Raw genomic sequence first — 12,068 nt, 5'->3', positions numbered from 1 at the left:
TGCACCTTATAAACTATTGTAAGTAAGTGTTCTTAATGACATCACCATTCATGCTACCATCGGTTCACCACATTCTCCTGTTTTCAGCCACAAAAATGTCACTCTGCATGTGGATCTCATCCTTTCCCCTTTGTTCAGGGTTTGAATATGAGGTCAACCTCAAATGCAATTGCTATGCTTTGTGTCGTGACAAAAGACTTCCTGTTACCATCTGTGCTCAGATCTGGATACTGGAAAGCAGTAATCTTTATGTGTTTATGTGTTGTCACTCTTGTCAACTTTTAACAAATTAGTTCACCTAATAATGAAACTTCCATCATCATTTACTCACTCTCATATCATTCTAAATCCAATTTCTGTAAATCTCTTCCCGAAAAACTTGTGTCTGGTGTAGGTCAACTTGTGGCAATGGGTATGAGGTTCAGTAGCAAAGACCCTTATCTGCAGAGAGTTATAGCATGGTCTTGAGAGGGGCCTCCTAAAAGCACATGCTTTGATGGACAGAGATGAATGGGGAAAGGATGCAACACACACTCACTACTGATCTCTTTGTACTCTTTTTGTCTACCTTACACATGCGCAGAGACACACACTTACAAACACAGAAGGCACAATTGGCAAATTAAAAGGCCACTCCTATGGAGAAAGGCAGGAAATAATGACATGACATTGGGAGAGGTGAAGAGGTGAAACTGACAGAAAAATAAAGAAAGAAATAGGAGAGAAAATAGGGTTGTACTTTCATAGTAAGCCTTTAAAACCAGAGCAGGTATCATAAAACATTTATAATGGGATTTTTTAATGGCAGTGAAGGCGAAATAGAGGGCAGAATAACCATTACAGCATCCCAGTCCGGTGTGACACTCGCAGGTCATTCTCAAGAATGTAATCAGAGCGGAATTAAATAGGACTGTTTGGCCATACTGTAAATCTCTTTTTATAACTGGATACACTGACAAAGTGAGCTACTCTGTAATTGGCATGGGTAAAGGGGGAAATAAGAAGTAAAGGAAGAAAAATAGAAAGATGGGGGAAGAACACTTGCAAGGTTCGTTAGGTTCAGCTACTGACTCTTTTTACAAAATCCCATGTCACCCCCACCTGCTGTTGGCCCTAATTGTAGCCAGTTTACAGTCAACACACACACACAGCTCCTAACAAGCAAATTTATGGTCATGCACATGCCTCCCGTATATGCACAAGTGTCTATTTATGACCCAAAGTAAAAGTTACTTTACAAGATCACACAGTTTCTACAACCTATAAACTTGCCTCCTTTTTCCAAAGGTATTAATCAACACAGTTTACCACACAGTGGAAGACTGAGGAATTCTTAATTTGTCACTGAGGCATCAAGTTGCTCCAGATAGGAGCCACTGACCTCAGACCGGCAGTCACTTCAAATATCTAACCATTACTCATTTCCACTGAAAGTGAAAAACGGATGTGAGGTCAGCATAACAACACAATGTCTCAATAACCAAGAGACCCCATTTAGAAACCTTCAGGAACAAATTAAAATCTTCACTTTAATCTGATCTAGTTTGAAAAACTGAGGTGAACCCAATTGACTTTGTCCTTTGAGATCCAGAGGCATCTGCTCTTTTTGGCCAAGACATCCTGGAGCAGAGCACACTAGAAGTTAAGCAACCATCCTCCTTTATCCGAAAAAGGAATTCCAAAGTAACTGGGTTCAAATGATTTTTTCGGGAGTACTTTAGAAGACTAATCATGCATTTTTTGTAATTGTGCATTTTTGTAAAGCATTTAAAGATATACAGTAATGTAAAACCTGTTAATTTTATGAACACAGTTGTTGTATTTCAGGCTTATAATATAGGGGTGTGCGATATTGTCTAAGAAAATATCGTAATTGTTGTTTTAAGACACAATCCCCGGTTTCACAGACAAGGCTTAAGCTAGTCCTGGACTAAAATGCATGTTTGAGCTGATTTAACTGTAAACAACTTACAATGACATATCTTAAAACATGTCAGTGCCATTGTTTTGCCTTAAGATGCACACCAGTAATGTTTTTGTCTAAGGCAGGTTTATAAAATAAAATTGAAATGCCTTAAATTGAACTAAGGTCTAACCCTGGCTTAATCTAAGCCCTGTCTGTGAAACAAGGCCTATATTGCCAATATTGTCTGTTTTTGCTCTATTTTGCCAATGAAAATAGTTCCAAACAAAGCCGCAACAAAACCGTTGTGTGTCTTGTTCACTTGCTTTATTCCAGAATGAATCAGCCATTTAAACAAATCGGTTGAATGAATGACTCAACGACTCACTCATTAAGACAGACTTTCCGCCACCTACTGGCAGTTTTAGTTTGATATTTGAAGTATCATTTCCTTTAAAAAATAAATTATATAGTATAATAAATGAATCAGTCAAGGTACCAGCACAAACACACACTTTGCAAAATAACATCTAATTATAGTTTTTGACAAAATCCCAGAAAGAATTGAAATATAATTTGACAATATATACCAAATGATAACATTGTATGAATGACAGGCACACTAGTATCTAGCATCATTCTAGCATTACATTAACATCATTATTTCTCATTCAGTACTAAGATTTGATTTGAATAAACCTCTAAGTATTAAACTTAGGCACATAACCTGTCCCAAACCATCTGTGCTATGGACGGTAGGGACTACACGACATTCCTCCCGGGTTAGTGACATCACCAACCCTACAATTTACATAAACCCTGCCTCAGGAACACGATTTATAGATTATCATGACAGAATATGCTAATCAATGACTAGAAGATAGTTAACTCCACATCAGCTACATAAATTCATCAACTAACCATTCAGAAATGTTGTCTACATGTTGTCACTTCTTCTTGAGTCTCTCCATCTTTCTGACTCAGGTTTGAACATGATTTTTGAAATTTTCAGTGCATGTCTGTGTGAGTGCAAGCTGTTGAAGCTCCGCCCCCTCTGTGCTAGGAGCAGCAGCTCATTTGCATTTAAAGGGACAGACACAAAAACGGTGTGTTTTTGCTCACCCTCAAAAAGTGACAACTTTAACATGCTATATAAAAATATCTGTGGGGTATTTTGAGCTAAAACTTCACATACACACTCCGGGGACATCAGAGATTTATTTTATATCTTGTGAAAAGGGCATTATACCATCCCTTTAAGGTAATGTATGCTTTTACCTTTCTAAGTTATGAGTTATTAGCTTTGTTTAATGACAAATGGGTGAAACCATTCATAGTCTTGAATGTGGGACAAAAGCCATATTTGATCTGAATATGAATGACGTGGCTTGACTCTTTTGACCCATCGAACACCTAAGCCTCCCTTACAATCAACTTGCAGTACCCTTGCAACCGTCGGTCACGTGGTATGCGTCATCACATATTCTTCAGAAAATTAAAAAATGTAGTTGCAGTTCAGATGATGCCATGATATCAAGTCCAAGTCTAGCACGAGACAGTGGCCTATATCGGGCTACGCCCGTACGATATACGAACTACGCTGATGAAACAGTCCAGTCCAGCTAGGATTAAGAAGGATGACTTCTTGACAAAGAAGGATTGACAAAATCAAACTATGAAAGAAATGAAAAGGGCTGACAAGTATAACTAATACATCTATAAACCTGAAGAACAAACACTCAAGAGCAGAAAAGTGGTTGGGGTTTAAGACAAAGTCATTAGTTTCACACTTCATAGAACACAGAGTGCTTGGAATGATAAAACCACACTAAAACCTTTTTCCAGATTGTTTGCTGATTGTTTGCCCAGGTTGGCTCTGCAATACAGCAGAAATAAAAGGTCCCTGAAGCCAAACATGCATTACAGCATCTCTTCTGACTTCATTGCTGGCTCTAAGATATCGAGGCAGGTAGAAAACCAGCACAAAGTTTTATTGTGAAAGGAAGAAGGAAAAAAATATAACAAATGGACAGAGGGGTGAGAGGAGAAGATATGAAACAAAAGAAGAGACATGGCCATGTGGCATGGAGGTTCGGATTGTGAGAGAGTGATGAGGCATGAAAAATGAGAAATAAGAAAATGATGAGGCCTGGGAGAGCACTGATCCATTCGGGAGATGGGATGTTCTCCTTGTGTCTGGTGTGTGGTATGGAAGAGATCAGAGATACAAATGAAGAAAGAGGAAGGAAGGAGGAGATACAAAGTGGAAGATTAGAAGAAGAAGAAGAAGAAGAAGAAGAAGAGGCAAACAGTATTAGTACAACATCAGTGCACAATGCAGACTAGCTCAATGGCCACTACATTTACAACGAAGGGATGAAACTGTGCTACTCAGTTCTTTATATCGAGAATGCATTGAGTGCAGACATGAGAGAATCAAACCATTAGAAATCCCAGAATTCATTGTGGGCGAAGCTTAAACCGTGACGGCTCATGAAAGTAAATATTTGTTGTTTTGTTTGGCATAATTTTAAAGGCACACTATGCTTTCCGTTTTTCTCAAACAGCGACCCCTAGAGTCGCTGTGGAGTACTTGTATTTAACGTTACTGTCGTAAATACCACTCACGCAGAACCATTGTTTTCTTTTCCTTGACTCTTCCGACCGCGCTTTCTTCGTTTTCTTCGTCGACTCTGCCATGATTCACGTCTGAAATGCATGCTAGTGTCTTAAATAGAGGCTGCTTCATATGTTGTTGATGTATGTGACGTCGTGCCGTAAAGCAAGTCGTGATTCTAGCGAGATTTGTCGGGGCGTCACCTCTCAAACCTGCATTGCTGGTTTTGCCACCGGCGTCCAACCCCATCGAAATGATTTAGAAGCTGTTATATTAAGGTCTAAATCTTGCATAGTGTGCCTATAATAAAGTTATAAAGATCTGCAGTAGCTTTTAATTGGCATATTTAAAAGAATCTTAACGTTGACAAAGCACAACATTAAAGGGATAGTTCACCCAAAAATGAAAATTCTGTCAGTAATTACTCACCCTCATGTTGTTCCAACCGCGCAAGACCTTCGTTCATCTTCGGAACACAAATTAAGATATTTTTGATGAAATCTGAGCCCTGTCTCACTCCTCCGTAGGCTGCTAGGTGGCCCAAACTTGCTGGCCCAGAAAAGTTATTAAAGAGATCGTTAATATAGTCCAAGTGACTACAGTGGCTCAATCTTAAGTATATCAAGCGACGAGAATACTTTTTGTGCGCAAAAACAAACAAAAATAACGACTTTATTCCACTATTCATTTCCTTCTCTCTGGGCCTCTAGTTGGTTCGCGAAGTGTTTTGCGCTGCGCGTCTGTGTTGCACGTCACCACGTAGGCTCACTATTGGCCGACGCTGGTCATGTGTGTGATGCGTGATGACGTATAACACAGACGCGCAGCGCAAAAACACTACGAGGCCCAGAGAGAAGGAAATGAATAGTGGAATAAAGTCGTTATTTTTTGTTTTTGCGCACAAAAAGTATTCTCGTCGCTTGATATACTTTAGATTGAGCCACTGTAGTCACTTGGACTATATTAACGATCTCTTTAATAACTTTTCTGGGCCAGCAAGTTTGGGCCACCTAGCAGCCTACGGAGGAGTGAGACAGGGCTCAGATTTCATCAAAAATATCTTAATTTGTGTTCCGAAGATGAACGAAGGACTTGCGCGGTTGGAACAACATGAGGGTGAGTAATTACTGACAGAATTTTCATTTTTGGGTGAACTATCCCTTTAAATACATATTCATTTACACAAATACCCATGTAAAAAAAAAAAAGGATTAATAAAAAATAAATAAATAAATAAAAGATTGCTAAATTACTCTGCTTTAAAACGTGCAGATTCAGATTCATCATCACGTGACAACTTCTTATGCAAATAAGATTGGGGAGAAGTTAAGTTTGATTGGGTTTATTAATTTATTTACAAATATAACAATTAAAAATGTATTAAAATACCTACATTATATGCATAATTACTTTCAAGTTGAAAATATCATATATTTGTAAAACTATATAGTAGCCCCCCTGTGCCCATGTTCAGCCTGGAGTTGTGTAAGACTGTTGAGCTGGAAGGATCGTGATTCGTGCTTGGAAAATAATAGAATCAAGAGTTGGAGATGTATTTGATTTGAGACTTGGAGAGGCATTAGACTGTAGAGTTGTTTACTGGAAGTCTGCCTGTCCCCTTGTCTGATGAATGTTTTCACTCTCACTGCGGCCCTCCAATGTTCCCATGTAATATATCATAACTACCGACGCGTCTCTTGATTTAAAACCAAATGCATGTTATTGCGAGCAAGACTGTGGCTGTCACGTGTGTGCAAATGCATGCACGATTATATGCATACATATGAACAGAAAAAAACAACACATTCAGCTTTACAGAAACTAAATCTGGCGAGAGTACATTTTTATTGACTCTAGAGACCATATGGGGGTGTTATTGGTCACAGGCTGCAGGGGGGTAAAAAGGAGGAGGAAATAGACAGAGGGAGCAGGAGGAGGTCAAACACAAAAAACACGATTGCAAAATTTCCTTACACAGTACCTAGCCAACATTTCCCAGATTCCTTCTACTTTCCTCTTTTCTGAAAGTTTTTTTTTCCCCCGGGATAGATTTATGTTTATCTAGGGGCTTGCATGTGGAATCTGGGGCGTTCTGCTGAAGGTAAATATTTACGAGCCCCCTATTTAAGGAAATAAAACAGTGTCTCTTCTTCAACTAGCCTTGACCTTTGACATCTGACAACCGGTCCTTGTCACACACCAGCTGAGATGCATTATGGTGTCTGGTGATGAATTACATGGGCTAGGTTAACCCTTAATGTGACACTGGATAAAATGTCAGGTCATTATAGCACTACTGGAATGCTAGAGTCAAACAAAACCCAACACATCTCTACAAATGGTGTCATTCATCTTTTCTCTGTATCCGTTCATCCTGTTTTACTTTCAAAAAATAGTGGCAAGAGGTCAGTTCAGATAAAATGGCCTTTGGTCTTGTTATTAAGCACTGTTTATCAAGACAATGCAGGCTTTCCAGTAAATTCTAATGATACTCAAAGCATCTTTCTTCTTAAAATCCCTACGGATCAACTAAAGATTAAAAACTTGACCTGTGGGAACAAATTTGATCCAGGCAATAACTTTTCTCTGCACAGAAGCAAAACAACACGTCCGGAAAAATACTGCTAATATCTCAATTTTTTGTGGTATGATATATTGCATTCATTATTAAAACAGCACCCAGATCCAACACAAAAAAACCCTGGCCTTCATTTTGTTTTTCCGGTGGCTTCCATAGAGAGAGCCAACCCCTTCTGGCCTGCTATGAGTTTGTATTCAGTCATTAATTAAAGCATTCTGCTGCTAATCAACAGCCAGACAGAAGTTAATTGTGAGAAATGCTATTGCCCTGACAACATGTGATTGCAATTCACAATTGAGTTTATGGCTATTGTTATCACATCCAAAATAATAGGACAAAGGAGAAGTATAGCTGATCTTCAGGTCTGCTTTGGTCAGTAGTACAAAAAGACTTTAGATATACAAAGACGGTGCACTCATATTACTATGAATCAGAATCAGAAAGCGCTTTATTGCCAAGTGTGCTTGCACACACAAGGAATTTTTCTTGGTACTGAAGCTTCCAGTGCACATATACAAATACAAATACAACAAGAAACATAGTAATGAAAATTCTATAAATGAATTTTTATTCATTTAAATGAATGGGAGAAAGTGCAGTGCGCAATATAGCAGAATAAGGACTTACGTGCGTTCACGCATCAATGTCAGCTCTCACGTCAGCACAACATGCATGTGTCGTGGTGCTCTCGCGAACGCGTGTTGGAGATTAATATTTTGTAAATAAAGTGGTAAATTATGCTTCTAGGCTGTCAATAGAGGGACAGAAAGCTCTCAAACTTCATTAAAAAGATCTTCATTTGTGTTCCCGAAGATGAACGAAAGTCTTACGGGTTTGGAACGACATTAGGGTGAGTAATTAATGACAGAATTTTCATTTTTGGATGAACCATCTCTTTAAAAAGTCTGTCTCGAGATGGAGTGGTCCGTTGCATTCATTTGCGTTACATCTGTTTGCTCTTTTCAGAAGATTCTTTTCAAGAAGTTGAATTCAGAAAAAAGATAAAAGAAAAAAAATAACAACATTTAAGAAATTTGTTAAGAATTTTTGGAAATTCAAGTATTCTTCATTTTTTTCTAATTTAAGAAAATAATAAGAAAATAGCAGTTACACAGAATTTTATTCTTAAGAACATTTCATGAATCTGGCCCCAATTACTCAACAGCACCGCAGATTAAAGAGTTGGCAGCATTATTCTGTGCAGTCAGGCAGACAATCATTTTTTTTAATTATTATTTACAGCATTGCAAAACTAGTTTGTGGTGAGATGGGTTGATTAAGCTATAATAGCTTTGATAAATCTAATCAATTACAGTAAGAACACTTTTAGTCAAAGACATTTATGAGCAAAAATTCTCACTATTCCAAAACTATTTCTCAAAAGACCAGATTCCTTGAGTAATGCCTGTTTAATATAAAGACTTAAAAATAAGATTTATAATAGACTTCAAGGCATTTACACATGACATCTCATGGGGATTGAGTGTCTCTGCTGAGATAGAGAATGAAATACCGCTACAAAGTGACAAAGTGGGAAAGCAAACGAGCAATAAAACATCTGTTGAAAGGTTAGCCCTCCATCACATAAAATCTGCAGTTCACCCCGTGTTTGTACATCTAACACTTTCCTGCCACCTCATTCCTCAGTTTAATTAGTCAGTTTGATTATTTTAGAACTGTCTCAATATAAGCTCATTTTTACCACAGCATGAAAGATAGCTTTAATAGGGCCGCACTTCATGAGCGTAAACTAAAATAGATCTTCATTTAAATGAAGCATTGCTTTTTCTTCAAGCATTTTTATGAGGTGGGCAAAAAGTAGGGATGCCAGATTAAGATGAAGTTAGGTAAACTGCAAAAAAGTGTTGACATTGCATATTATGTGGTATACTGCAGTGCACAAAGAGGTGATTGTGAATGTTTTAAATCATGTTTATGGTTTTGTTATGAAAGCAAAAAGGGAGCTAAAGCACCACTTTGGCATCACGCTTCATTGTCCCATCTATTTGTATGCTGTTTTCTCTGTCACTATGGATATTTGGTGGAAGTGTTTCTTTTACTTCATTTCAAGAGAGGAATTGGCATTCAATTCACATTTCAGCCTTATACATCCCTAAGCAAATTTATTGAGTAATAAACTGGACTTGTCTCAAGGAACTCAATCCATTTCTTCAAAGCTTTTAAACTGAAATGGAAAACCCAAACGTTGCATACAGGTTACACTCACGACCCTTACCTGTGCACTCATGTTGAAGTCCTTTTCCGTAGTATCCCCTCTCACACACACAGTCGTACTGTCCTGTGTGTGTACCGCATTTACAGCTGGCCATTATGTCACAACAGTTCTTTTCCTCTTCACACAATGATGAACACTGGGCTGGATCTTCCTGAATATAACTTCCAGTTGGTAGATCTGGAAGAGAAAATGGCATTGAATATCAGACTTTGGACTGTTCTCTGATGCAAAAAAAATAATAATTTATTAGCTCAAAAAAATAATTTTAGCCTCACAATTCATCCAATCCTACCAGTCTAACTGAAGTCCAAGCTGCTCTGGAAAAGTGAGCTTGTGTTTCAGTATTGGCATCTTCTGCATTACTAACTATAAAAACCTTCACTTTGGCAGGAGCATTTTGTCTCCCTAAATACAAACAAATGCACTACTCCAGATGTTGGCATAGACAGACAGGCTATGCAGCTGGAGGAGTCTGCACAATCTTGAACAAAGGATACGACAGACATGATATCTCAACGGGAGGTGAGAACAAACGATGCGCCAGCTTTAGTCGGGCCTTCCCTTGCCCAAAGCTAACGAGTGATCTTTTGCGATCCAGAAGGGCTCTCTGTTTTATATCTCTCTGGGTTCAGCGTAGGTGGGTGATATCATTGTGAAGAAAGGAGTCTTTTGAGTTCATGTGGCTGACTGAGCTCAGAGCTCTGTGATAAGAAGAATCTGCTATAGCCAGACAGCCAAAGGAAATAATAACACTGAATTATTTTCGTACCAGTTTTCTTTTACACCGGGATTAACAAGGGCTCATATTTGTCAGGCTCAGGAAAAATGAGATAAATTGGCCTTCAATTTGACTTTACAAACATTTGCCACGGTAACCATAGTTTCTGTTTAAATATCACAGCTACTATATTACTACAACAGATTGGTATAAGGACCACTGACATCCAAAGAAAGTTTTGAATATGATGCCATACTGATTTGTCATGCCATGATGACTAGTATTTAGTGAAAACTATGGTTAATATGGTAAATATTATTAAAGATTAGATTTATATAAAGATTGTATATAAAATAGCACAACAGAGTAGGCTACTTTATAGCCTTCGCACACTTACCCGTTGGTTAACACCTTTTAAAACTCCTGTTAAAGCCCTTCTTTATGATTTAAATTTTTAATTTTGGCAGGTGTTTCAGCTCCACTTTTGATAGTTGTGCCAGAGGTGCTAAAATGTTGTGTAGCAACAAAACCGTTAATAAAATAAAATGTTTACCTCATTAAATATTAATACAAAGTTGCAGAAAGTTGTACACTCGTTTAGTGTAAATATTTGAGCAAATGGGAACACAGACAAATATAATGTAATTCTCTCATTCACCGCTATAACGTTAGATGTTTACCCAACTATGACTACAAGATAACCTATAAAACTTAGTTTACCCAAGGTTAATAATGACGATGTGTCAACATTTTCAGCTCAAATAGCAAAAGAAAAACTCCACGATAGTGTTTTCGCAACTTTTAAAAAGAGGAAGAAAATAGAGAGAGACTGATAACGGCAGTCAGAAGTGAGAAATACGTCAATTTTACGTCACTCTCACATCCGCTGTATTATAAATACCCTCACAGGAACGTTAACTAGTTTTTTTTTTTTTTTTTTTTTTGATGCAAAGGTAGGCTAATGTAATACTAAGTATAGTGTTATAAAAAATACATATCTATAAAAACTTTGCAGGTTACGATGCTGATGACCGTTAAAACGCGTCGTCACAGTCTGTGAAAAGGGTCCATTCTGAATACTCACCTTCATGAAGTGCGCGTCGAGCCAGCGCTTCAAATTCAGCAAAGTTGTGCACTAAGTAGCAGTGCTGATCTTTGGGATGTGAGGCCATGTCGTGCAGCTCGCGGATGTTTCCCTGCCAAATGCCCAGTGTGAAAATCTCCACGCCTCTCTCCCTCAACGCTGTCGCCACAGGCCGCGGGTCTCCGCCGTTTGAGTAACCGTCAGTGATGAGGAAGATCACCTTCGTGGCGTTATCCCGTGACTGCCTCAGGATTTGCTGTGAGTTAAAAGACAGAAAGTGAAATACAGTATTAACTGACTGAGTTAAACCTCTGTGTCTAAATTAATTTTGAAATGTTTCAAAGTGGTTCCCAGTGTAGCATATTCTCAATTATATTAAAACACACATTAATACAAATTATTCCATGCTAATCTATGATTTATAATTTTCACTTTATTTTGATAAAAAATTATAGATGGCATATAGACACTTCATTTATTCAAACAACACTTTAATTTCATGATTGAGTTACAAATGGTCAAAACATTGAAGGAATATGACTTATGTGAAGAACAAACCGATATTCTCAGTGAGTTGAATGGCATACTCGGCATGAACGGCCCAAAGAGAACTTGTGTGAATATAAAGATTTTTATCTTAAAACGACTTTCAGTTCTTTCCTCATGCAAAGCTGTGCGCTGTATGGCTTCAGAAGAACATAATACATAAGGTGTATAGTATACTTTTATGGTACTTTTATGATACATTTCATTTGTCATTCTGACTGTCTATGTGACTCATGCAATTGCAGGCATCATAATGTGTTACTCTTTTTTGTTCAACTTTTCCTTAAAGCTACAATATGTAATTTTTTTCCCGCCGCTAACCTCTTACAATAACAAAGACGTAGATTGATGACGCAGTGAATAAGCGGAATGGAACTTTTCGT

General features: G+C 37.9%; 1 protein-coding gene across 7 annotated transcripts in view; it reads right to left on the bottom strand.

Annotated features, from left to right (window-relative positions):
* The window catches only part of svep1 (sushi, von Willebrand factor type A, EGF and pentraxin domain containing 1), an 80,775-nt gene that overhangs the window by 49,485 nt on the left and 19,222 nt on the right, over positions 1–12,068 (bottom strand). For all 7 annotated transcript variants that reach the window (XM_084107707.1, XM_084107702.1, XM_084107703.1 and 4 more), the window contains exons 2-3: positions 11,140–11,395; positions 9,338–9,514 (exon numbers count right to left, since the gene is read on the bottom strand). In XM_084107707.1, coding sequence (XP_083963833.1) covers positions 9,338–9,514; positions 11,140–11,395 — 433 coding nt within the window. The remainder of the gene's footprint in view (positions 1–9,337; positions 9,515–11,139; positions 11,396–12,068) is intronic.

Source organism: Abramis brama (genome assembly GCF_963993115.1).
Source record: "Abramis brama genome assembly, chromosome: 3".
NCBI classification, from domain to species: domain Eukaryota; kingdom Metazoa; phylum Chordata; class Actinopteri; order Cypriniformes; family Leuciscidae; genus Abramis; species Abramis brama.
Note: the sequence above shows the minus strand (reverse complement) of the source record. Positions and strands in the feature narration are given on the sequence as shown.